The 27,680-nt window shown below is 34.5% G+C and overlaps 1 protein-coding gene across 1 annotated transcript in view; it reads right to left on the bottom strand.

The window, feature by feature from the left end:
* Window positions 1-984: 984 nt before the first annotated feature.
* Window positions 985-27,680, bottom strand: part of Dhx15 (DEAH (Asp-Glu-Ala-His) box helicase 15) — a 51,101-nt gene continuing 24,405 nt past the window's right edge. The window contains exons 5-14 of the mRNA XM_005402461.2: window positions 25,632-25,850; window positions 20,835-21,002; window positions 13,982-14,068; window positions 13,038-13,187; window positions 12,551-12,659; window positions 11,797-11,988; window positions 8,930-9,052; window positions 5,247-5,437; window positions 3,200-3,369; window positions 985-2,171 (exon numbers count right to left, since the gene is read on the bottom strand). Coding sequence (XP_005402518.1) covers window positions 2,054-2,171; window positions 3,200-3,369; window positions 5,247-5,437; window positions 8,930-9,052; window positions 11,797-11,988; window positions 12,551-12,659; window positions 13,038-13,187; window positions 13,982-14,068; window positions 20,835-21,002; window positions 25,632-25,850 — 1,527 coding nt within the window. The 3' untranslated portion in view covers window positions 985-2,053. The remainder of the gene's footprint in view (window positions 2,172-3,199; window positions 3,370-5,246; window positions 5,438-8,929; window positions 9,053-11,796; window positions 11,989-12,550; window positions 12,660-13,037; window positions 13,188-13,981; window positions 14,069-20,834; window positions 21,003-25,631; window positions 25,851-27,680) is intronic.

Below are 27,680 nucleotides of genomic sequence, written 5' to 3'. Positions count from 1 at the left end.
GCTTCCAATGTAACAGCTTGTGGTAGCACATACGCCACAAGCTTGCCACCACTGGTGTAAGATATGTTTTATCTAGTTGCATTTCTAAGTTACCTTATTAATTTTTGCAGGGTGAACAGTTCTACTTACTGGTGACCTTTTTTTCCTTACACCGTACTCATAAGAGGCACCTGGGCATGTAGGTCAGTTGTTAAAGCACTTGCCTACCATGTGTGAAACCCAGGGTTTGATTCTCAGCAGCCCAATGCCCAAAGCTCAGTTCTTCTGAGAACTAAGGAAGGAGGTCCCTTCAGATAATCTTCAAAAAGATTTCCAAACAGTAGTGCTGGAGGTTATTTTAAAACTTAATTTTCTTCTTCTAAACCACAATGGAATTACTTGGTATTTATAACTCTGTGTGAACAGGGAAAATTTTAACTTGTTTGGTGCTCAGCTGCCAAATCAGTAAGATGAAGAGGTTGGAAATCACAAAGCTTTATAAAGCCATAATTTTGCCAGTATGCATAAGAAATCCCAGGTTTGGGCAGATATGGCTAGCCTAGCAAAAGTGGAGGCTGTGGGTGGATACTGCAACGGGGAATACAAGTTCAGCTTGCTTTATTGTTCCCATGCAGCAGTTCACAATGCAGGTTCATCACTTACAAAATGGAAAGAGCACCCTAATAAACCAGCATTTAAATGTAACATGAAATACTATCCCAACTTGTAATTATTCTGAGATCAAAATCAGGCACTTACATAAATACACTAACACTTCTATACCACTAGATTTCATTTAGTAACATCTATCCATAATTTTTTAAAAAGTACCTTAACAGCTTCAAACAGTTAATTTGCCCAACTAATGCCCATGCCACGTAAAAGTCTTCTCCAGGTATATTTAAATTTCAATGACACACAGAACAAATTTCCTGTATCACTTAAAAAAAAAACTTAAAAGGGGAGAAGGGGGAGTTCAGACATTAACGAGTACAGTATTTGGTCTTTAAGTGAAAACAACTGATTTATTATAGCATCTATAATGGGCCACATCAAACATTTCATTTTTAGTTTCAAAAGGGTTAACTTGCCTACTCTCAGTTATAGGAAATTGAAGGTTAAATTCTCATTTTTAACAAACTACACAATTTGCTTTGTATATTGCATAGAACTTCCAACAATGAGAATTTAGTAAAATTGAGATCTAAAATACAATATTGTTTTTAATACAAATTAATATGTTTCAGAGGCCAGAGTATTTTAAATGTTTACCTCAGGATGATAAACACCTGACCAAAATGTGGTAACAATAAATTAGCCTCATGAAAGGAACTTTAAGAGACAAGAAACTATTCTTTCATTATTCTGTCTTCTGGGATCCTATTTCAAAAGGTATTACATACTTCATCCTATTAGATCACATACTGATTAAACTAACAAAGCAGTACACTATGCTCTTAAAAATATTGCTTTATGACTTTATCTAAGGAGTACTTCTTGTAGAAAGGTGCTACATATTTAATAGTATAATTACAATTAAAAAAAGAAAAAGCCCCACACTTGGGAAGAAAAGCAACTGCGCTTATAGAAACTAGAATAAAGATACCAAAGGGCTTTGGCCAAAATTAGTATAAATAGACTTTATTGAAGTCAGTGCCTCTGTACTGAGACAGAAGATTGTGTCTACATAAGCACAAGTTGTAACATTTCACAACTTCTAAAAGGAATGTCAACAATTACAACGATCATGCATACCATGGTCGATAATCACATTTTAGAAGCATTTTCAACCATTTCTAAAGAAATGCTCATAACATTGTTATATATAGAACTACTTTCAATAAACTGCAAAACATTGATCGACTTTTCCAGTATGAGCTACAGTGTCAACACAAAAGGGAGGCATAAATGTTTAATTTATGAAATCAGAATGGAATATTTACTGTAAAGAAAAATTAAAAAGCTTTCAAATAAAGGCCATTATTGAACCAACATGAAGAGCACAACTTGAACTTTTGAGTTCATTCATCTTTTAAAGCTGTCCTCTGAATAACTTCAGTTCTAAGCATTCAATTCAGTACTGTGAATATTCCTTGGATTGAAGTTTGGCAATAATGCGGTCCAACTGTCTTTTTGCTTCACACTGTGGGAAATTGCTCATGTCATAATATTGAGGGGCAATTTTCACCAACCTGTCCAGAAAGGGGAAAAAATTACCAAATTAACATTTACCTTAATACTAGAGTTGCTACTATGGTAGGCATTAATCATTAATACACTGACAAAGGCAAATCTACACATCCACATTTGATAAAAACACAAAAGCTAAAATTTTTACAAATGCTACCCCTTAAGGATTTTATTTAGTACAACATAAATTTTCTGTTGAATTTATCACAAACTTTACAAAGAACCTCCCAATCATTCTTTTAAAAACATTTTTTTGTATATTAACACAGTCAATGGTAAGACCACATAAGGTCACTGATTTCTTCACACTCACACACTACTTTGACTTACCTTTCCAAAGTTTTCTGGTTAGCTATTTGGTTTTTTTTTCTTAACAAAAGATTCAAGATAAAATGGTAATGTTCTACAAAATTTAAGTGTCAAAAGTCATAAATTGGTATTGAAAAAAACCCTGCACAACATTAAGAAGTGACCCACCTAAAATAAGTGTTTTCAGTCCCAGCACTCTTGGCTAACATTCCTTCATTTCATATAGAATGGGTTCTGGCAATAAATGAAAATGACATAGACGACCACAGGGGTGAGAGTAACTGTGCATCAGACTGTTCTAATTAGGTTTTCTAAAAATGCTAGTACATGAAGATACAAAATGTAGTAATTTTTAATGCTTTCACACTAACAAATAATAATTGTATTAGGACAAGTAAAACACAGCACACATTTTTGGAACCAGAGAGCTGTGTGGACTTGAGGTAAGCACAGCACCAAGAGGATGGCTCCTAAGAAACTCTTGCTGGTATGCAAATCCAAATCCTGACTATACCAATACTCCACTACCTTCTTCCCAAAGGGAAGACTGAAAGATAACCATACAATCAGGCCAACTTGCCACGCCTACACACACCAATATATATCTGTAGCTCAGGAGAGAAAACTAAGCTCCCCAGTGAGGGACGAGGTCATGACTCGCAATAGAGTCAGAGTCTATTTTAAGCAAAAAAGTAACTACTGAAACAAACACTATGCTTACCATTCTGGCTTGATATCTGTACATGTCCGGATGTAATTCTTTGTTGTTAAAACAAACTCGTTATAAAGCACCCATTCAGGCTTGTGGTCAAGAACCGTAGAGGGGTGCAACTGAACCACCTGGTTGTCTTTCACAGTCAAGTAATGTCCTGTTCGTTCTAAGTGTGCCACCTAAAAACACAGTACAGACAATGCATCTGATGTGCTGGTCACAGAAAAAAAACAGATATTCTCACGTTTTGCTTTGTTCTTTTCTGATACTGGAAATAAAACTCATAACCTCGCACTTGCCAGGCAGGCACTGTCACTGAGCTATATCCCTGGCCCTCATGTTCTGCTTTATATTCTATTCTGTCCCTATTTATCACTGCCTGTATTTGTAAGGCCTTTGGGCCAAGCATGGCTTAAATGATTAAGAATGTGTTTATGTCTCTTTAAATGACTGAAAGGGGAAAAATAAAAAGAAAAACATTTTGTGAAGCATGAAAACTCACATAAAATTCAAATTTCAATGTTCCTAAGTACTATCTGAACACAGGCACATTTGTTTATGACAGCTGTCAAATTACCTGAGCAGGCAGAGTTGAAAAGTTGTGATAGGGACTTAATGGATTCACAGAGCCTAGTATTTACAATTTGGTCCTTCCTGTCTTAGCCTAGCATAGGCTCTAAGCACCATGCGCCAACTACAAAGTAGAGGAAGAAGTACCAGATTCATGTCTCAAGTAAGAATTAAGGAAAAAAAGTGCATAACCTACCCCCACAAAAAAGACAACAGAAGAACAGTAAAAAAGTAGACATAATTCTTTCCTGTATTTTTTTAAATAACCAAACACCTCTTGACTGGTGACACTCAATACTTAATTAGCAAACACAAAAAAGAAGACAGCCTACCTTTTTTAATTATAGAACTCTGTGCATAAAGAACATGTGTGAATAATAGAAAATGAACTCAAGTTCATACAATAAACAGTAAGAAACCAGTAGGTATCAGGTACTACACTATACTACTTGCTGCTTAGAACAAATTATCAGTTTTTTGGTATTAAAAGCAAAATGAAGAATACCATTAAGTTAATCATTAAATATTTTTAAAACCTGGAGAAAAATATACTCAACTATACTATTTCTCAAACTCTTATTAAATAAAGCAAAAGATCAGATGGTGCAAAAAATATTCTTGCTGGTATTCTGATGAAAACAGAGATACCTTACCATCTGCTCTGATCCCTCACTCTCGAACTGAAGTGTTTGCGTTCACATGTTATAGCTACATAACAGTACAAAATGGTCCAGAGGTTGGCCACTTTTTGCTTAACGGACACAGCTATACTCAAGAGACAGAAACAGAATAAATAAGCAGGAAACAGAGAAGACAATTAACAGACAAATCAACCCCACCTGAAGTAAGGGATTGTATTTTTAAAAATTTACTACCAGAAGATCTTAATTTTTCAATGTAATTATCTGCTTTATATCCTTTGGGGTACATGTTGAAAATATTTAAGATTTTTTTACTCCAGTTCTGATAGCTTTCAATATACCACACATGAACTAAATTATTTTTAATCATTACTGCTTATCTCAAAAAAATATTTTGACTTGCACTGCCCAAGTACCTTACGTATAAATACAAGTGAGCACTATTCAGTACTGGAAATAAATTTATTATGTGCATATTTAAACGTGGGGTACTTAGCTTCTAGATAAAACTTTTTCTGGATCCACCTCAACTACTGCTTCCTTTTAGTACTCTGTTAAAACAGTATATCCAATTACGATCAAAATTCAGGGAGACGTGAATAAATTTATCAAAAGTCCTATGTGAAAATAGCCAAAGTATCCAATAAGGGCTACAGCAAAAAAAAAAAAAAAAAAAAATTCTTGAGTACACTAATTCAGTCAAAGAAACTAGACTGAACATAAGATCACATTTTATAGATGCTCTTAAACTCACTTTTGCATTTAAGTGGACTCAATTTTAATAAATATCACATGTATTAGAAATCACATCATGTGAACACTTCATTCCTGTATTATCCACATACCTGCATAAAATACCCAGTAACCAAAGCTTTTCTTATATTAATATAATAGTCTCTGCTTGTAAAGTCAGTACTTCGACGAGGCAAATTAAATCTGTCCATAATTCTAGATAGCTGCTGGCGTACATTGTCTGCAGACATCAGGGATCTGTAGTTAATGAAGTTGTCATAACACCACTGAACTGACTCATGATCTAAAAAGTTGGAGGGAAGAAAAAAGGAGGACCATGAATCATTTACACAGCAATATTTCTAATTAAAAAGGAATATTGTTATAAAGAGTAAAGCTAAGTAATCCTGAAAGGAGATTTACCCACATCATTTTCTTTAAATGAACTGCAATGTTACCACCTTTCCTAAAAATCTGTACTGTGGTCCTAATTAGAAACAAGACTAAAGCTTTGGGCTACTGGATGCCAAACAATGATTTTGAAATCAACTGTTCTTGCCAGGGAGATAGCTCAGTGGCACAGCGCCTGCCTGAAATCAACTGTTCTTAGTAAAATGAATTATTTACCCAGTAACATCCACCTGGTTGTTTCCAACAGATTAATAGACGTGGGGGTGGGGTGGGGGATTTTGGTAAAACGCCATGTCTTGCTCATTTTCAGTAAAAACTAGAACTTTAGGTTAAGATAATCAAATACAACATAAAAATTATAAAACAAAGCTTTAAATGATTTGTGCACTATTCTGTAATGATGCCTGAGCCACAAGCCTCTCAGCAATTTATAAGCCGTCTGAAATAAAAATGAAGCTTACAAAGATGTCTAGAAGACCTCCACATGTTCAATAAACAAGTCCTATGTCTATGCACATCAAGTAATTTCAGTACATGCATTATCGAAAGTATTGATGAGTCCTTCATAATCTTCTAACTGATCCAGTATTACCAATCTAGAGAGCTCAAATTGTACTATGATGAAGAAAACTTTACCAGGATATCTTTATGTCTCAAAGACAGGTCAGGGTAAAAAATTGCATCATTTACATCATAGATGGTTTGGTAAATAAAACAAGAGGGTTATCGTGAAATAGGAGGGGAAAAGCATTAAAATCAGAACAATATTTATCTTTCTCCAATTACTTTGACAAACACTTACCCGAGACATACGTTTTTTCTCCTGGGTTCTATCAGTCTACTAACAATGTAGACTTTGCTAAAAGACTTCCAGAGAAACGAATGTTAAATCTGGATCCATTACAAGATGCATTTCCATTTCAGAAATTATAGTGAGAGGGGATAGGAAATACATCTCTCATTTTAAAAATATGATTAATGAATTTCAATGTCTATTACAACACTTAACATGAGAAATAAAATATATCCACGTGAAGTTATACTTTGAAGGTATTTTTGCTTATGTTGATGTTCAGTATCAAGCCAAAAAGCAACAAATACAGTAGTACCTTGGTTCACAAACTTAATTCTTCCCATAATTCTGGTTGTAACTGAACTGCCTGCTGACACACTGAATGTCTTATGACAGTAAAGTGGAAAAATGATTGAATCAAACTATAAGTTGGACACTGTATCCCTATAATGCATATAGATAATATGTTTCTGTGTGTGTGTGTGCATATATATATACACACACACATACACATATATTGGAAACAGTGTAGTTAGTATATATATGCTTGCAACTCAGTTGCAACCAGAATCCTGCAGCTGTGGAAAGAATTAAGTTTGGGAACCAAGGCATCACTGTATATCTAAACTAATGTAGATTTTTGAGTATCTTAAGTTTTAGAATTCAGTCAGCAAGGATTAATGTTAAAGAAGATGATCACTACAGCACAGACACTACTGTTACAATTTGATACAATCCTTCTGATTGCTAGTTTTACAAGACAGAGTAAGGTATCTGCAGATGCTTACTGTTTAATATTTTAGAACAAAATGCTTCAAAAGGCCAAATATGTAGAAAAACAAGCATTATTTATAATTTCACCATTTTATATATTAAACTCTTCTAATTTCATATACTTTTTTGTCCATACTTAAAATAGGAAGTTTCAAAATATTATAAATCCTAAATTTTCATTTTCAAACAATTATGAAACCCAAGTGTAATTCTGTTCTTAGTTTTCGAAAGCTTAAAGCACAAATAATTTCCTAACTTTAAAAGAAATCTTTAAGATGTCTTAAACATTAAGAGGGTAAAAAAATCATTCTGTTCCTTCAAAATCTTTTAGTAATCATTTAAAATAGCACAAAGGACAATCTGAAAAACGCTCCTTCTCACGGCCTCCACTAATCTTAAGCGTGAGTTTCCAGAGTCTGATAAGATTGTCTCTCTCGGTTATGCAATATGATGCTTGGCATACAACAGAAATAAAGGGTTCCTGTAACTGACCAGGGGCTCTTTAATATTATGCATTACCACTATTTGGACACGAGGGATAAAACAAATACTCAGAAGTAAAACTATGCACTGGCCCTCAGCTAAAAAGAAAAGGAAGTTCAAAAAAGGTGAGAAATGCAAAATTTGGATGTCAACTTTACAAATCTGGAAACAACTTCTCCTTAGTAGAAATCAGAAAGATCAAGGTATTGATGTATGCCTGGCTATCAGTATCATACATTCAGCTAAACTAAGAATATGTAAGCCAAAACAATAAAAACAAAACAAAGAAGGGCAAGCTTTTTTAAATCCTGACAAATTCATTTTTATATCTTTTTTGCCCCAACACTTAATTTTTGTAAATGGTATATTCCAAATAAACCAGCTAGAAATAACTTGCTATTACTATCCTATCCATCTTCATTTAAAAATAACTGGCAAACATTTTTCTGATTGCTAAATACTGATAACATGATTTAAAGCTTGAATAGCTCACCATGTGTCTATAATAAAAATTACAGAATCATCTTACTGTTGTTGGGCATTTAGGTAGTTATCAATTTTTAGCTACAATAAATAACTCTGAGATGAAAATCTTTCAGCGCATCTGTGTCCACAGAAGACTAAAAAATAATTTCTGAAAGGGTATGATGTTTTAAAGAATACTGGTAACAAAAAATGTACTTTTCATACAGATCACAGTAATTCACATTCCTACGTCCTGTGAGTAACTGTTCCACTAAACCTACTCCCACACAGCTAAGGAATATTTGTTCCTTTAACCTTTACCAATTTTATAGCCGAGAAAAAGGTACCTCCTTCAGTTACAAAAACATTTCTTACACTAACAGCAGAGTTGAACTTTCCCCCATCACATTTACAAACCAATCACAGCTGAGAATTATCATTCAAATCTGTTGCCTATTTTATTTTATTACTTTTACTTTAACACAAAAAGCTACTTATTGATAATGTTACAGTAATGACTATATGAACAAAAAAACTATTCGTAAGAAATGTAAAATATATGGAAATGAGAAAGAAGTACATCACAATTTGTATTTTTCTGTGGCAAATTCATACAAGTCTTTCATTTGTATCACAGTATGTTTTTCAAGTTTTTATAAGAGAAGCTTTTCCCCTTGATTATAAACAAACAATTCTGAGAAAGACTGGCAATTTCTATTTTAAATGCTAGTCAGGAGTTTTTCTAAAGTACCTCTGGGTTTCTAATGTAAAGTTGTCACAGATAATAAATGAAAGTGAGATGAAGAAACATCTTCTATGCTGCAAGTGACAGTTAGACAAAGGAGTGCCTTCAATCTAATTTTCACTTACTTTGTTTAAAAGCGTGGTAGACATTCAGCAGTGTCAGATGATCTCCATCTATGTGGGCAAATCTCATCTTGGCCTCATCTGCAGCTTTCTTGGCTTCCGTGGGGCGAACAAAACACTGTGGGACTAAACAAGGTTGGTATGGGCCCAACACAAACGCCCATATCGATGAGTCACGCATTCACAGATAGAGGAACAAGGCCTAGCTAGGTCAGTTCACAGAGCATAGGGCAGGGCAGGATGGCCTCCAACTGCATCTTGGACTGTTTACTACCTTGATTTGGTACATCAACACCTAACCACATCTGCAAGACAAGAGGGTTTCAAAGCTACAGAGTACCTGATTACTTTAACTAGATCTAAAAGTAGGCATCAAAACAGCTATTCTGAAGGCCATCAAATACTACAAAGCTGAACTTATTTAAAAACCAGTGCTGATAGCTCTACCAATAACCAGAATTATGGCATCAATAGCCTTTTAGCTCACTGTAATTTTTCAAAACACCATCCATTCAATCAACTGAATGCCCATGAAGTTAGGAAGCTACACTTTCCCATTGCAGGGCTAGGAAACTTTGCGAGCAGACCACTGCCACATTCCTATCAAGATTTCTTCCCTAATTCTGTTGCTGTTACCAACAGGTAGGTATCACTATTAGCACCGGTGAGCAGAAGCATATGTAAACATAAAAGGGGTCAAGAAATCTTGGGTTTGATGATAGCAGCAGTGGTGGAAGGTTAAACCGCCTTAAAATTAAGAATGCTGTATTCAGAAAAGGCTGGGAACCTCAGCCTAGTGTTCCGACATCTTAATAAGATTAGGAAAGTAAGCCCCAAATTAAAAAAAAAAACTTAATTTGAATCAAACCCTCAATATAAAAGCAAAATTGAATATTTAAAAAGTTGACAATTAGTCTGAAGCAATCAGTATTTCAAGGGTTGTCAAAATATGTAACTACAGTATGTTTAGACCCTCAATATTAATTTACATAAAAATTTTAAGTTGTTACAAAATGTGCACTACATTTTTTGAAATACAACTTTCCTTAGTTTACTTTATCAATTCCATAGTTATAAAAAACAGTATGAAAATAAATGTTCCACAAGCTTGGGACCTTTCAACACATTTTTAAAACTCTTAAAAACTTATCAATAAAAAAATGAAGTCAGTTCAGATAAAAGAGAATGGGAATAATCCACAACAAGATCAAACACAGTATGTTACTCTTTCCCATACAGTTTCCCCTTTAAAGAAGCCGAAGTAGCCAATAAAGACAACAAAACATGATCACAGTAAATATTAAAGTCTTGCTTAATGTAATTGAAGCAAGGTAATTCATAAAGTACAGAAACTTCTCCCAGCTGAAATGTTAATGTGAATTAGCCACCAGAGTTAAGTGGAATAAGCGCCCATAAGGCCTCTCACTTGCCCCTCAAAAAGTTTAGAAAATATTTAAGTGGCACAAGGCTTTTTAAGCTCCATAAACTGTTTTTGCTCAACAACTGCCTCCTAAATCCTTATCTAACACTTCCCACAAACGGCCTGTTTAAAACTACTGCAGATAAACGCTTATTGTCTTGTAACCACGGTAAGCCTTATGTTTTGGCTAACTGCAACTAATAAGAATGACACGTAGTTGGAAAATTTCAATCTTATCCTGGTGACAAGTTTTAAAGCACTAATATTCTAAACTTAATGGTATATCTTATAAAGAGCTTAGAAAATAAAACCTGAGCAGGTGAAAGGTTAAATCTTGCCCCACATTTTCCCTAAAAACTAAAACCTTAGTACAACTGAGACTCTTAACAAAATATGTAAGAAAGGCAGACAACAACCTACCACCACCTCCGCAAATGAGACTACAATTTAATTAAAATGACTCAATACTGCCCTGCCCATCTGCTCTGAGTCTGATCAGTCATAACTCTGCAAGAAAACATTTTAGCTACTTCTTAAATAAAAATTCACACCATTAGAATATACCATATATCTAAACTATGCCATAATTTTCAGAAGTTTCAATTTATCCTTTAATTCCACAGGAGATTTTAAACTGTTTGTGGCATTAAGTAATCAAGGTAATATATCACTCTGCAATTAGAAATCAGTTCTCTCCCATACTGAAACTAGTAATACAGAATACTTTGCCTGTAAAAATTCATTTCCTACTTTTTTGCTGTCAAGAATCATTATTCATTAACAAAGTTTCTTTCTGATTTTTAGAAAATCTAATTTCCAAGTTACTATTCATTGTGGATTAATTTTTATTGCTATTTAAAAAGCACAATTTCCTTTACTTAGTACTCCATTTTTCAAAAATCAATTTTTGCTATTATGTATATTTGTTACCACCTTTTTTATGCCAGTTAAAGAATAACAGTATTGGATATTAAGCCTAAAATTAGACATTACTATTTCTATTTACTTGACATTAAATTTGAAATTCACGTTTGACTCACTGCAACAGATTTATACATGTAAAAAAGGCTCAATCTAAATATTATCAGAGGCTCACTGAATTGTGCCAAGTATTAGAACAAAGTTCTTGTGCTTTCAGTAATAAACCTCGAAGATAGCACGGATGGACTTATAGAAAAATTCAGTCACAATTGGACTCAAATTTACTGTAATTTTTATTTGCACTCAAAGAGAGCCGATGTTTTACTATGTTTTGTGCACAAACACTTAACTTCACTTTGTGTTAAATACTAGGTTATTAGGACGATCTTTACAAGATACTTAGAAAACAAAATGAGTTGCTTAAAACAATCTATAAAATCCACTATCATACTAAATGTTAAAAAACCAAAGTGAAGTCCACCCAAACTCTGAAGAGCTGGGCTCTTTTTAGTTCGTTTCCCTCTATTACCTGACAACATAGCAGTAATAGATAGGACCTCATTAGAACAGTTGTAGTCACAACTTGCAATAACCATTTTAGCCAGCTGTGGATCTAGAGGAAACTCTGCCATCATGGACCCCAATTCAGTCAGATCTCCATCATCATTTAAAGCAGCCAGATAATTCAAAAGTTCTAGAGCTCTCATCAAAGTTTCAGGAGCTGGGAGGAAAAAGCAATTTATTAGACAAGCTGTCTTCAGCAAGCAAAAATGTGACAAAGTACAAACTATTATAAGCAATCTCATTTTTCATTCTACAGTGGACCTAACTCAAAATTCAGAAACTGCCACCAAACTCAATTATACAGTTACAGTAAACAATGAATCACACAGAACTGCAAAGCTTTCCTGTAGTTAAAACTGTGTTCATCCTAAAACATTATGTGAATGTTAATTCATCTATGTATTTATCAAACTATTTTCTGTAAGAATAAGAAGGAAATCTAATTCTCACACTTTCATACCCAGATGATAATTCAATTAACATAAATTGTTGGAGTAACTTCTAAAGAGGTGAGGGTAATATGTGCTAAGATAACTCTTACATTTTAGTTTTAATACCACTACGTAAGACTTGACATAGAGTTCATCTTGAACTGTCATTTTTGAAGGGTATACGTTCTCCTACTGTTGTTAAATTGAATTTGCAACTGTAAATGAGGTTATTTTTTAAAGGGGGGGACTTGATGTATAATGATGAAATGTACTTTCATTAAATCATACCTGGTGGATCCATAAAATCAAAATGCACCAAATCATCAATCCCAAGTTTCTTCAATTGCAACACTACTGATCCTAAATTAGAACGCAGAATCTCAGGATAGGTGTTATCCTAGCAAAAAACCCAAAAATATTTGTTTGTTACATTAAACATTATTTAATTGTCCCTACGAAGATTCTGTACCTGTGCTGCTAGCCTCTTAGCTATTTGTTTTGGTATTACTTCTACATCACTGTCTCAAAGGAGGAAAGTATTTATGAACTATACCACAGAGAAATCAAGACACTTTCCTCCAACTGCCTTTGTAATATTCAAAGTGTCTAACAGTGTGCACTGCAACTCAAATGGGAGATGGGGGAGAAAATGAGTTGTGTTGGTAGGTAACACCATAAATCTCACCCAGGAAAAAACTAAGGAGTTTCTGGCTCTAAAAGAAAAGACAAAGCAAACAGCAACTTTCTTCTAGTAACATATTCAGTGTAACCTTACCTGCATTTCTGTTTTATAAGCTTTCTCTGTGTAAAGTCTGAAGCATTTCCCAGGTCTGGTACGCCCAGCACGACCAGCCCTTTGCTGAGCTGAAGCTTTACTAATGGCTGTCACCAAAAGGGATTCAACTCTGATTCGAGGATTGTATACCTATTGGGATGAAAATAATAAAAATCTTCAGCTAAAAACCAAACTACACCTAATACAACTTACCTAAAGCCCACAACTAATGATAAAGTAGTATTGATGAGCATCATAAATCACATACTACCATAGCTTGTTATCTTATGGTCTAACTTTCAGGCATTCTGACTATCAGTTTCAAAAGCCGAGGTAACATGAAAAGGCTCTTATCTAACACAGAGATGGTTTAAGTAACCTTACTCCTCCGAATTTAAAGTAACTTCTCTTTTACCATTCAGGATACTGAAAGATTATCCCTAAAACGAAACCTGAAATTTCAACACCTGATATTACGGATGAACAGCAAGAAAAATATATTGAACTTAGTCCCTAACAAGTCAGCTACTTAGTTTAACAGGAAACTTTTCTGTCAATAACATAATACATCAACATATGTAATCAGTTTATCTAAAGGATGTGTAAAAAATAAGACATATTATCTTTATTTAAGTGACATGCCTCGTATAGAGTAGAAGTAATTCTGGCTAAGTGACTGGGACCTATTCTCATTCAATCAGCATACAAGCCAAACTACCCACCCAGCTGGGTTCCTTAGCTCTCTATTCCAGTATACAAACTGAATAAAGGCCTAGGATTAAACACCTAGAACACAAAAGGCTCAGATAGTAATCTGAAAATAAAGCAAAATAGGCAAGTAATTGCTAAAAAGTAATTTTAACCATTAAATGAATGGGTTGTAAATAGTGTCAGACTCACACTTACTTTAAAAGTATCCAACTAAAACACAAAAATATGTGTACCTTTTGTTTCGCAAATCCTGGATCAATCACAAACACTACACCATCTATTGTCAAAGATGTCTCTGCAATGTTAGTTGACACAACTACCTGTTTAAAAATACAGCATACAAAATTATATTACAAATCAAGTAAAATTACCATGATATTCTCGATTAGTCACTGACTCACAAACAACACAAGAACTGTCAAACAGACAGAAGGACTTCAGGCCAATGCTTGAAGAGATCAGCTAAAATTTAAATGTTGCCCCTAACAGCAATTTCTTTTTTGTTTTGTTTTGTTTTGGTTTGGTTTTTTTCCAGTATCGGGAATCGAACTCACGATCTCGGGCTTGCCAGGCAAGCGCCGTGCCACTGAACTAAATCCCCAGTCCTACAGCAGCAATTTCTTATAGCAAGAAAGCTGTATTACTTTAGATTATCACTCAACTACACTGTATTTTGATTATTCAAACAGATACATAGCATCAAAACATTGATAAACCATACCTCAGAGAGAACCTAATATCCAAACTTTGCATATGTACTTCTTTCAACATTTTTAGCAATATTTACAAAAGAAAATCATATTTACATCATAAAAACTTAATATAGCACAAGGGGAAAAACGCAAGTTACAATCTAGTAAGATCAGAATCAAATGTAGATAGTCTGCAAAGTGTACAGTCTCAAAGGGGTAACATGCAATGTGTCACTGCATACAAAGTCACTGTTACAAACCATCAATTTACTGAAAAGGAATAATGTTCAAAGCATTCACATACCATTACAACATGATAGCTTATTTTTGCATGTACATGTTTTAATGTACTTTAGCTGTTTTAGGAAACTGAGTATTAGATATGTGAGAATTACAGGTGCTACCTACAATTTTTTCTTCTTCTAAAACAATACGAAATGGGTATTCCTTGTTAGTATTTTTACCCAGAACATCTGATTTTCAGGAACAGATTACTGACACTCAGGTGGCGATGCATATATATGCATATATATGCAAGATATAGAAGATGTATCAGATATAGACGACTCTTACAGCTTTTACAGTTTGTAAAAGGAAGATTAGACAAGGATAGGAAGTGTAAATGACATCCAAGATGTGCTGTGAGATTTAAAAGGGGTTATTTCCAGAGCACACAAAAGGCAAGCTTGCCTAAGAAAATGGCCCTTAGGTCAGTAGTTGAAGGGTAAGGTAAAAAGAAGACAGGCCACACAGGTTGATTAAGGTGTGCACAAGAACACCTATGGGCACACAACAAAAACACTTGGTTTTATATTTGCTCCTGGTCTTTCATTTTTTGAAAAACACACATAAACACACTCTTTATTTTATTAATAAAATGGCTTTAAAAATCCATAGGCTTTTGTTCTGCTAAATATTTTACTTGCAGTAATACAGTATTAACTTTTTATTTTCTGATTATGTATCTACTGAATGGGAAATTTCTCAAAATACTGGAGGAAGTCTTGAAATCTAAGTTTTCACAATCACTCATGGGAAAGTAAGAAAGCTTACACTTTTATAGGTCAAAATGAAAGGACTCACAAATGACAAAGGCATAAGAAACTGCATGTGATTTGATATTATGAAAATACATCACGCAGCCTATCTAGATGATGTACACAATTAGTACAATTAAGCAAACAAGACATAAGGTTAATAGGCAGGCTTAAGTAAAACCTGGGTGCAGTATTCTTAAAAGTCACCTTTTCATCCATAAAGAAGCAATGAATTTAGGGATGCACTTTTGATTTCTAGGGTAAGGCTAGAAATCAAAAGTGGTAAGTAGTAGTGGAAAGTTTTTGAAGTATCTGCGCTTCAAATTGCTTTGAGAATTCTTTGCGTATTATTTAGACTAGCTAACACAGGGTTGTAGGAAATAAAAAAGGAGTTCCTTATGAACTATACAGAATCACCTACATGCTTGTGATATGAGAACATTTAATTTTTTGCGAAATCTGGGGTGAAAATTGTAAGTCTGAATGAATAGTGGAGACAATTATTTTCTAAATAAGTAATTTTTAAGTTGTTTTTGGAAGATTAACATTTCCATATTTCTCCTAGAACAGAAATATATTAAAAATTTCTTGATATGATCCATTAGTTAAGGTAGTCCTGTTACCTTTAGATAGACTCCAAGCTATCTACCCATTAACTACAATAGTTTTAATTTACAAATTAGTCACAAAAAAGATTTAACAATAAACAGTAATAAACTGTTATTGAGCAATTAGAGCAATATAACAAAAATGCCAGCACCACTATTCTTGTACTTTCAGGTACTATTAAAGAAACAGGGTTACCTGCACACAAGTTCTGAGACTTTGACCACAGTAAGCCTGGTAACTTAAGTGACTAATGGGTGAGTAGTATATACACAATGGATGGGCAGGATAAAAAGATTCATATCCTAGGTAGGACAGAGATGGATTTCAAGATCTCATCACTCTATACATAATTTAAAACTTGTGGGTTATTTCTGGAATTTTTTACTTAGTATTTTCAGACCAAGGTTGATCATAGGTAACTGAAAGTAATGAAAAGGAAAACAAAACTGCGGGTAAGAGATGGACACTTCTGTATTAAAAATGGTTAGTTTTCCTCCACAAATAATTTCACTTACATATGCATGTGTCCATTTGAGTGTATGACAAATTCGGCCATACTTTATGGAGAAGTAAATGTGATTCCCTTCCTTAGGAAGTCAGAGATCATGAAGTGATTATGCCAAACTAGAAAGCCTTGTATCATTATTGATAAGAGAATTGCCAATCAAAGTCCAAAATGGGTATTTTAAATTTAAGAAATTTGCAGAAAAAGCAGCAATCTTATGGACAAAATTAATAAAAACTAAATAAATCAAAGGATCAGGGCTGGGGATTTAGCTCAGCGGCAAAGCGCCTGCCTGGCAAGCGCAAGGTCGTGAGTTCGGCTCCTGGTACCGGAGAAAAACCAAAAAAAAAAAAAAAAAAAAAGGATCACTGCTGGGTTTAATACCACCATATCTGTGAAACAGCAGTTACAAGTTTTGGTCAAAAGAGAACCCAGGCAAAATGATTTTATGAGGAATAATCTCTAATGTTAAAAAGCAAAAAAAAGAAAAAGAAAAACTTCCTGGGTATGGTGCCACTCATCTGTAATACTTGTACTCTGGGAGGCTGAGACAGGATGATCACAAGTTTGAGCCGCCACCTGGGCAAATTAGGAAGACTGCACGTCAAAAGAAAGAGCTGGGGATGTACCTCATTAGGAAGGCTCTGAATTTAACCCCCATTATTTCTAACAAACACAACAAAACCCCCCAAAAATCTATTGCAGCTTTTTACTCAAATACCTGAAAAAACTTCAGAATGTATCAAAATAGGTTAAAATACCCCCATAAAAAGACATGTTATTATTCTCTATATTTCTCAATTATTAAAAACTTGAAATTAGCACTGCTAGAAGTCCACAGGAACACAGTAACTACTGTATTTGTAAAACAATGATCCCGAAGCTCCTGAAATGGCCATAAAACTTAAACTGCAAGACAGCCCACATTTTCAAACTTTAAAATTATTCTACTGGTTTTACCAGTGAAGCTATAGAATCTGTTTTGCATAAACTGAGAATAAGATAAATAATACACTGTTTTACAAAAGGTAGTAAAATATATAAATCTACAGAAAATCACAAATGATAGAATTTTGAAACTATTAAATATTCTACTTATTCAAAAAATTTCCATGTGTTTCTCTCTCTATTCTGTGCTATTATTGTTGTATTAGAATATAACAGCCAGGTGTGGTAGCCTATGTCTACAATCCCAGCACCTGGGAGGCTGAGGCAAGAGTTCCAGGCCAGGCTGAAATCTGTCTCAAAAAAAAAAAAAAAAAAAAAAACAAAAAACCCTAACAATCAAACTTTTATCACAGTAAAAAGGAGAAAGTAACCAGGCGTGGTGGCACACGCCTGTAATTCCAGCACTCAGGAGGCTGAGGCAGGATGATCATTGTGAGTTAGGCCAGCCTGAGCTACAAAGTGAGCTCAAGGCCAGCCTAAACTGTATAGCTAAACCCTGTCTCAAAAAGACAAAAAAAAAAAAAAAAAAAAGAATCCAGAAAGTAAATCTATACATGTTCCTAAATGATTCAAAGTTAACTATAAATAATTATTAAGTAACAGCTTTCTCAATGAAATATTTCATCCTAGGAACTTGCAAAGTAGTTGTATAAATCAAGGCAGAATTAAAACCTTGATTCTTAGTCCTTTATTTTCTAAATGGAAATGGAATGTTATAAAAATTACAGTAAAATAAGCAAAAGCAAGTGAAAGGCAGTTTTCCCTGCGCCAGGACCTACTTGCTCCTCACTTTCTCCCACATAACCTGCGTGCTGGTCAATGCCTGACAAAGCCTGTCAGCAATTGCTGGCTTTCTAATGGCACCTCTACCTCAGTTTAGGCAACTGCTCTGCTCACCACTTGAAAAACAAGACTCAAGTTTAGTTCCTTCTCTGAGTTGCTCTATAAAACTTTTATTTGTGCTTGAACCTGCTGGGCTTCAGAGTTCCTCCCCATTACGAGAACAGAGCACCAACTGCTCCCTCGCTTGTCCCAAAGATCAAACACAGGGAGGCCATGACAGTGCTCTTTTCAGGGTAAGCTAAACGAAACACCATCCACCGCTGGACAATGAAGTGGTGTGTGGCCCTTAGTTTTGAATTATAAGCCAAAGGTGGGTGAGCATATATACACTGCTGAGTCATTCTTTTCAGTAAGACAACATTCTCAACATTCTTAGGATTTGTAATATAAAAAAGAAATAAATTCTAGTCTATGCATAGGCTTTTGTTCTGCAAAAGGTATTATGTTAGACTAACACCAAATGGAGTATCAATTTCTAACACATCAGTAGCTAACAAACTCAAATATGAAAGATATTGTCTTAATACGACAACTACAAGAAAAGATAGACAAAAGCAGTAAATCTTGCCACACCAATTTCACTCAATGGTAAATAAACACTTTTTAAAAATGAAAACAAATGTAGACATATAAAGTGCACATAATTTCAAAACAAATTAACTCCTTAACTTGAATAGAGAATGCATTAGCTTTTCTTACTATAGAAATGGCGTAAGAGATAACGTGTGTGTGCACGTGCACACGTATATCCATAGACGTGGAACTGAGCTAAAATAATTGAGCCCACAGAGAATTCTTTCCAGTCAACTTCAAAATTACATTCTAAAGGTATCACTTAAAACATCAAGTTTTCTTTAAAGTTCAGAATGTGCACAAAATAACACACAAAAAATATTTTAACATGTTCTGGAGACAGCACTATTGCAAAAAAATTAGAAGTTTAACACAATGAACTATAATTAGACTATTTCCCCAAAGTCAAACTTACTATACTTGATCTATCTAACCCAAAAGCTGACTTTTTTCTATCAATCTGTCAAAGACTGCTTTGTAGTTTATAATTTGTAGTCACTGAAAATATTACCAAAAAAAGATCAGAAAAAAGCAGTGCAAGAACCAAATCTGTGAACCCTCAATGCAGAAGAAAACAGACCTTAATTTTAACTAGCAAATTATGAGTAAAATTTTCAGTAGTGTTTCTCCCGTAAGAAAAAAGATGTTCATCACTGCTAGTGTACTGGTTCCTCCTACAGATACTGACTTAATGACCTACTTGTTTAATAACTGCTCACCATATGACTGGGGCAACGCTATTCAGACATATGGCCTAATGCTCAGACTTACAACCCATCATTTTATTTTTATATAGTTCTGTACATCTTGTAGATGAAAGTTTCAATGTCTTTTCTGTACAGTTTACCTTGTTTATACAGTATTGTAATTTTATACTGTTATATATTATAGTACTGCATTTTAGAAGTTATGCAAAAAAAACCAAGTCATTAAGTTGGAATTTCCTTTGATCATTTCTTTGTTTTGAGTATTACGGTAACATATGTACTGTATGTAATTTCTCACTTAGCGACCAATTCATTTAACAACCTAGCCACAGGAAAGGAATTTCATCGAAGAATTATACAGAATTAACCCTTAACAATCCCCCAAGTAATGAAGACTACAGATTAAGACTCTTAACAGCATTCACATGCAGCTATTACACCACTTAATAACTAGGCTTCAAAGTCAAGTTGGCTCAATTCCTCCAGCTGTTAAACTGTTCAAACTACTGCACTCTTATTTTCACATTATCTACTAGAATCTCCAAATCTTAAAAACTAAATAAAAATATAGCTGCTGTTTCATACTGGGAATTAGCTCTTTCGTGCCTCCGAAGTACCTAAACTATATGGTTGGAATAACCTTGTTCCTTTGTCCATGCCAAGCATGCACATCTCTTCCAATGGATCACACTGCCTTCAAGGAACTCATATTATGCAGTGTGATGAGTGTTACTGTTCTTAAAAATCTATGCCCAGTCAACAATTCACACCTATAGACATAAATTTGGTTAAATCTTAAAAAACAATTTTAAAAGGAAGGCAAAGTACCAAAAGGAAAAAAAAAAAAAAAAGTGCTTAGTTTGGCCAATGGCTTTAATGGGAGAAAGCTAACACTTGGCCCTTTGTCTTAACCCACCCTAACCAATCTTGCATTTGCCAAGGAAGGACAGCCTAAGTGGGGAGAAGCAGTACACTTTCTTCTGCTATAATCAAAAAATACACAAAATTCTACTTTAATATATTTTTCTACTTGCTTTTGAAATAAAGACTGTTTTGTTGTGTAAAATGAAGACTGCAACACCCACATTTAGTTCTTAAAACTGAACATGGTCTGTTATCTCCCAATCCTTTAGTACTTACACAACATTTGTAAAGAATGTTTCTAATGTTACCTTTCTTCCAATTGCTCCGTTCTGTTTTTTGGGAGGTGGAGGCTCAAAAATACGTTGCTGCTGCTGAGGCGGAAGAGTAGAGTACAACGGAATGATTTTAATGTCACCAACTTCAGGACCCAAATCATCAACCTCACGCTTTATTCTCTTACAGGCTTCATCAATTTCCTACAAAATAAAAGTTTTGACTCTGAAAACTGAAACACTGAAACTTTTAGTATCATCCTACTTCTATGTTATTTTATGGATACCCTATTTTTCAATCTAGTAACCAAAATTAATTTAGCAAAATCCAATGGGATTTCTAAAACCACCTAAGAAACTTTGATTTCTGTATTCAACTGAATATATAACTGCTTTATTTGCATTTCACATCCCTTTTCATATAGTCACATTTCCTAATTAATTCTCAACAAATTGTACTAAAACTGAAATTTCTCACACAGGAATATTTAACTGCACTCATGACCTTTTCAATTTTCAGAATCTAAAATAAATTGATGTGCTAGATATTTTAAATAAGCCAATTAGGCTTTAATGTCACGTATCACTAATGCAATTATATGGAAGATTTGCTTCATTGTGCCTAATGAGAACAAACATCTTTACAGTATCAACATAGCTATTTAAGAACTAGGGTAACCCAAATATCTTACAGCAGCTTCAAAACTTTCCCTACCACAGAAAATTATTCCAATGCATCTGCATTCAAATGAAAGTTTAAAGGGAAGGGGGGAAAAAAGAACATTTCTGAAAGGGAGGGGTGGCAGCTCTACAACTGGCAAAGGGACTTAAAAATGGAAAGATGGAGTATGCAGTGAACAAATGTCTAAACTTTATTCAAGCATAACTTAATTAAACTTGGAAGAGTTAGTACATTAGAGTGTCTGTTCAGTACCAGGGAGATGAATGACCCAACCATCAGAGGCTATGTTCATCAACAAATTATTTGTATTCAAAAGACAGAATGATACAAAGGGAGGGACCTCAAGGAAATGGATTTTTATAAACCTAGAATTATTCTCCCTTTAAATCCAATATTAAATAGTTTCTTTTTTGCGTCTCAAATTTCTAGAAGAAAATGAAAACAATGCTGATCAGATAAAAAAGATTAACAAAAGAAACCAATGTTTTTAGAAAGAAAATGTTTTCAAATACTCTATCTAGATTAGAATGCCCCCTGCTGGCATGCATTTACAAAATTAAGATCTCTATCAAGTAAAAAAAAATACCTTTCACCATAAACACAAAGTCAGATTTCTAATATTAAAAGCATCTGCAATTTTGTTAATTTTACCACTTGTACAACTGGAAAATAAACATATAAATGTCAACAAATAATCAGATTTCATCTAGTTAAAAAACTTAATGCCCAAATCATACTTGCTTTCAGGTTATGCTATACTAACCAATGTGCTGACCATGTATGGTGTAAAACAAAATGATAACGAAGGATATAAAGACATCCTCTAAAGCATAAAGAAAGAAAAACTCACATCATTTGCTTCTATCTAAACCAGTTTTAAACAGTTTTAAAATTCAATAAAGTCTTTCTCTTGACTTAACCTCACAGTGTAAATACACTGCAGACTGTCACAAAGCTCATCTGTGTTCATAAAAATATAAACACAAACAGGGAGAGAAAAAAAAAACACAAACAGAGGGATGGATTACAGCCATCTATTTAGTCAACAGCCCTTTCAAAAATTCAGATAAAAGTCCAACAGTTTCTGATTCCAGGAAAGATTTTCAGCTCCTAAAGCATTAATGTCAATGTATTAGTTTGGATCTTACTATGAAATCACTGCATGGTGAAAAATTATTTTACTAAGCAAACAGATAAAAGAGGATGCTGCTTAAGAAATGAGCAGTATCAACATCTTCAAGCACCCTCCTGTAAATGACTGGTATTTCCATGACAATCTCTTACCTAATCCACTTACACTTAGTACAGCTTCCTTAAAGACTTCCACTTGGGAATACTTAATTTTAAAAATCAGGGGCTGGGGATTTAGCTCAGCGGCAAAAGCGCCTGCCTGGCAAGCGCAAGGTCGTGAGTTCGGTTCCCGGTACCAGAGAAAAACCAAAAAAATAAAAAAATAAAAAAAAATAAAAATCATAGGTCCGGTCTGTATTTTACGTGTTAAAATAACAGTAGCATTTTGAGAATTCAAATCTTTCCCAACCTTTTCACAAATTTAAATTAGGCTCTACCCTCTCTTATTACAGAACTGCCATTTAAAAAGTGGTCAAAATGGTAATGTCTTAAAAACTCCACTTTCATATTTCCTAGGATTACTAAATTTCATAGAGGCTACTCAAATTTATGAAAAGTACAGATTTCCATGAATCTACAATTTAATTTCTAAGTAAACATTAAAGCTTCACAAAAAAGGGAACAGTAATAATGTTTTACATATCCTTAGCTCACCTCTACTAAACACAATGAACTCTCTTTACAAGGTAAAGATTCAAGAGTAGGTTATCTAAAGAGAACTTAAAAACATACACCAGCACACAAAACTATAGAGCTTACTATTTTTCCCTTCCCTAGCTACAGAACTAACAGCTGCCCAAATACAAACTGCAGAAAACTGGCTCAGAGAAAACCCTTCAAATTCTCACCATGAGGTCATCTGATACTTCAGATAGAATTGGAACGTGCTTAGTTATCTATCTGAGCATAATGCTTAAACAGTCACGTAAGGAAAGGAAAAAACCACTATTGGAGAAAGTGAGAAACTACAGACCAGAATAAAAGGTCAAAATGATTATTTCCAGTTTCAGCAAGTTACAGAATAAATGCTGATATACAATCAAAAACTAAATCTGGTGTATTTGTAAGCACTCACTTACAAATTGTATGCAAACTTTCAATTTAAAATAAAGCCAGGCTGAGTGGTACATGCCTATAATCCCAGCAGTCAGAGACCAAAGCAGGAGGATCACTGCTAGCTGGAAGCCAGCCCGGGCAATACATTTGGGCCAGCATGAATTATGCAGTGAACCCCTATCTTAAAAAACAAAACAAAACTGACGGGGGAGAGGGGGGAAGCCAAGGGGTAACTTCATTTATACGAAAAAATGAATTTGTGACACCCTTTATTCCTCAAAAGAACAAGAATAATTCCCTACAGGGAATTACTTTGCATCCCGTCTCCCTCAGGGACATCTAACATTGTCTGGAGACATCTTTGGTTGACACAACCACGGGGGTAAGTATTACTCCATCTAATGGGTAGGTAGGGATACTGATGCATATCCTGCAATATTCAGGGCACCCCATCACAAAAAAATTAATCAGACCACAACAACATGTAAGTGAGAAACTTGTTCTACAGGAAGGTAACCACAGCAAACAGGCCACAAATCATAATAAACAACCATTCCAGAGAAGCTCAAAGATAACTTGGTAACTCAAAGCATCTGGTCAAATCCTATCTACCAAACAGCTCTACAGAATCTAAACACTTATTGCAGTGCAGGGAGGTAATCACACGGACTTTTGATCTCTGAATCAGACTAGAGCAATTTTCTACAACACCATTTACAACCTTACTAATGTACCACAGACATCATACTGGCTAAAATAACCCTCTGGAAGAACAACCCTTAAACCTAAAAAATACAAGATGCAGATTCCTACATTTCATCTCCATACTACAGCTATTTCAGACAAGTCTGGAATAGAGGCAAGAACCTGCCTTCATTTAACAAACTCCCGCAGGCAGGCAATTCATCCACTACACATACAGATCTCTTACTATAAAAGGTGCCAAAACAGGTTAAGATTTGTATTCTTCTACCTATAATCTGAGTTTCGAGTTCTTTTATCAATGTACAACCCGATATAAATGGAGAAAAAATTCTTAACCATGCAAAAACAAAAACAGAAGGTGGGTCTGCACATGAAGCTATTTAACTTTAAGTAAGTGTCCTTCCTTTCACTAACAACCTTTCAGTGCTCAAAACCCTAATGTTTCTTTGTTGCTACCACAGTGAAGAACACAGATGTATTTACAGCACTGCAAAAAACTTCGCTGCTTGACAACACTGCTCTAGAACCCTACCACTCAGAAAGATTTGGGCTACCAAATGCTTGTTGGAAAAGTACATCCCCATTGATCTACCATGTTTTAGAAGCACACACTAGGAAATTCACAAAGCCAAGAAAAGCTTTAAGGAACCCTTCAGAAAAACTGAGGTATTTTATTTTTTTTGATCCAAATAGCATTCCTGAACTCATCTGAAGAACTTCACAGTATATATGTAAACAACACTGTGGACAAGAATTTAAAAACTAGTATAGTTAAAAATAAAATTTGTATCTAAAAATGTGGGCAATTTCAGTGAAGACACCTTACTCTTATAACCCTTAGTACACCAAAGATAGGACACAGGAGTGTTCTGATTATCAATGAACACCCACATTCACTCACAAGATAAAATTACAATACCTGCTTGATTCCAAAGCAGCTGTGACACAAATTCATAGCTCAATATACTACCACTTAGAACCAAGGCCTCTCCAAGTTGAAACCACAGTTGCTAAACCATGAAATCTTCAAAATATTCAATATTCTTGGGATAATTAAGTAGAACCTTAGTCAATTAAAAAAGATGTCCTACAGTCAACAGATACAACAGATCGTGTATTTTATATAAAAACATTTTTAAAAATTTGGAATGCTGAGATAAAAGAACATGATTAGTATGTGCCAAGTGCAGAAGTTGAAAGTTGTTGTTTACAGAACTAATATGCCAATGGCTAAACAATGAAGCAAATAATGACCATACCTCTTGACCAGTTAGGAAAAGTAGGAGATCTCCTTCTTCCTCTTCACACATATGTATCTGGATCACTGTTCGAATTGCTGCTTCAAGATAATCTCTCTCTGGTTCTGGAGTATAAAAGATCTCAACAGGATGTGTGCGTCCAGGAATAGTTAAGAGAGGACAATTATCAAAGTAAATCTGGAACTTTCCTGCATCTAGAGTAGCACTCATAACTATAACCTGAAATAAAACAGCAAATTAATAAAAGCTGTCTTTAAGGGTTCTTACATGGTCTTAAAGGAAAACACCACCTCACTATTCTATATACATAGTAGTTACAAAGAAGCTTGTGATAAGTCTTCAAATAAACAGATTCAAACTGGCCATGGTGGCACATACCTATAATCCCAGCCCTCTGGGCAGCTGAGGCAGAAAGATCCCAAATTTTAAGCTCAGCAACAGAGCAGGACCTTGTCTCAAAATAAAGATTAAAAGGTTGGAGATATACCTCAAGGCAAAGGCCAAAATTGAATCCCAAATACTGAGAGGTAGGGATGACATAGAAAGGTTGAGCTACATTAAGTTATTTCTATCTAAAAATGTTTAAAAATGTCTAATAAGTAACCTATAGTATTACCTTCATAAACAAAGTCAGTTTTAGAAATATGAGGATTGGTAAAGCACAGTATTAATAAGTAGTGAGATTATTACTATATTTTTTAAGACAAAACAACTTTCCCTATAGACAAAAGTTAGAAAAAAATTTAAAAAATCAACAAGTAGACCAGTATAAATTTTCTTTTTTCCAAATAATCTTTAATAAGCACAATTTCATTGAAAACTTTCTAAAGTAACCACAGTCTACTATATTGCTGCAGAAAGTCACGGTAAACAATGTCTTTTCCAGCCAGGTATGGAGGCACACACCAGTACCAATCACTTGGGAGGCTTCAGCAGGGAGAAGGCAAGTATGAAGCCAACATATACCCTGCCTTAAAAGTGAAAAATAAAAACTGCTAGGGATGTAGCTCAGTGGTAGAGCACTCACCTGCTCTGCACAATACCCTAGACTCGATCCCCAGTACTGCCTGCTGCCCACCCAAATTTTTAAAAAAAAGTTGTTCAGGTACAGGGTCACATGACTAGTCATATTCTCTACATGTAAATCATATGTAAACCATTAAAATTTAAGTAGAGGGACTTTTCACAGAACACTACTACTAGAGTTCATTTGTTCTTTCAGTGAAGTTTCTCCCAAAACCTTGTGGCAGTTCCTCAAAAACATTTAATTAACAATGACAGTATTCCTAACCCTAACGGATATGGGAAAAGAGAAGGGAAAGCAGGAGAAATTTTGTATGTATGTATATACAGGATAGTTAATACAGTTGTTCTACTGTATTTTATTTCTTTGCTGAAAGAAACTGTCAATAAGTCCTTGATTGATCAATATCGCATGTCTCTATCTGTTTTCCTGAGAAACCACTTTGAAGATCAATATGTAATACAATAAGCATTGTTAATTTCCTACCACTTTGTTTGTAACTCTGTATTGTCTGTACTGTTCTTTTGCCATTTTGTAAAAGGTTGTCTGTCTGTTAGTTTTCCTCCTTTTAAAGTAAAAAATAATAATAATAAAAAATGACAGTATTTACATGGTATTTCTGTTACACACATACATCCATTGACAATGACTCTAAGTCCCAAACAATGGCACAGAACAAAGCAAAAAACCTAATAAACTTTGGAGGAGAATATCACGTTTAGTTAGTTTTAACCTTTTAACAACAGTAACACTAGCCAAGGTACAAGTGGTATAGGGAGAAAAAAATCCAGCAAGATGGTAAGCAAATTTATTTCTGAAAAGCCAATTTTCCTGGGTATGTTTATTCCCCACACTCAAGCACTGAATTCTAGTGGATGTATTTGTGTTGGAAAAAGGGGCGGAATATGAGGGACAAAGCTTGGCTCATCAAAGAAAGGAGGTCTTTATGCATACTTATTGAAGGGTGAGTGAGTATTCTGGATACCAAACAATAAAGCTGTTAAGATTATGAAAGAATTGGGTAA

This window comes from Chinchilla lanigera, unplaced genomic scaffold (genome assembly GCF_000276665.1).
Source record: "Chinchilla lanigera isolate Chin_1 unplaced genomic scaffold, ChiLan1.0 scaffold00079, whole genome shotgun sequence".
Taxonomy (NCBI): Eukaryota; Metazoa; Chordata; class Mammalia; order Rodentia; family Chinchillidae; genus Chinchilla; species Chinchilla lanigera.
Note: the sequence above shows the minus strand (reverse complement) of the source record. Positions and strands in the feature narration are given on the sequence as shown.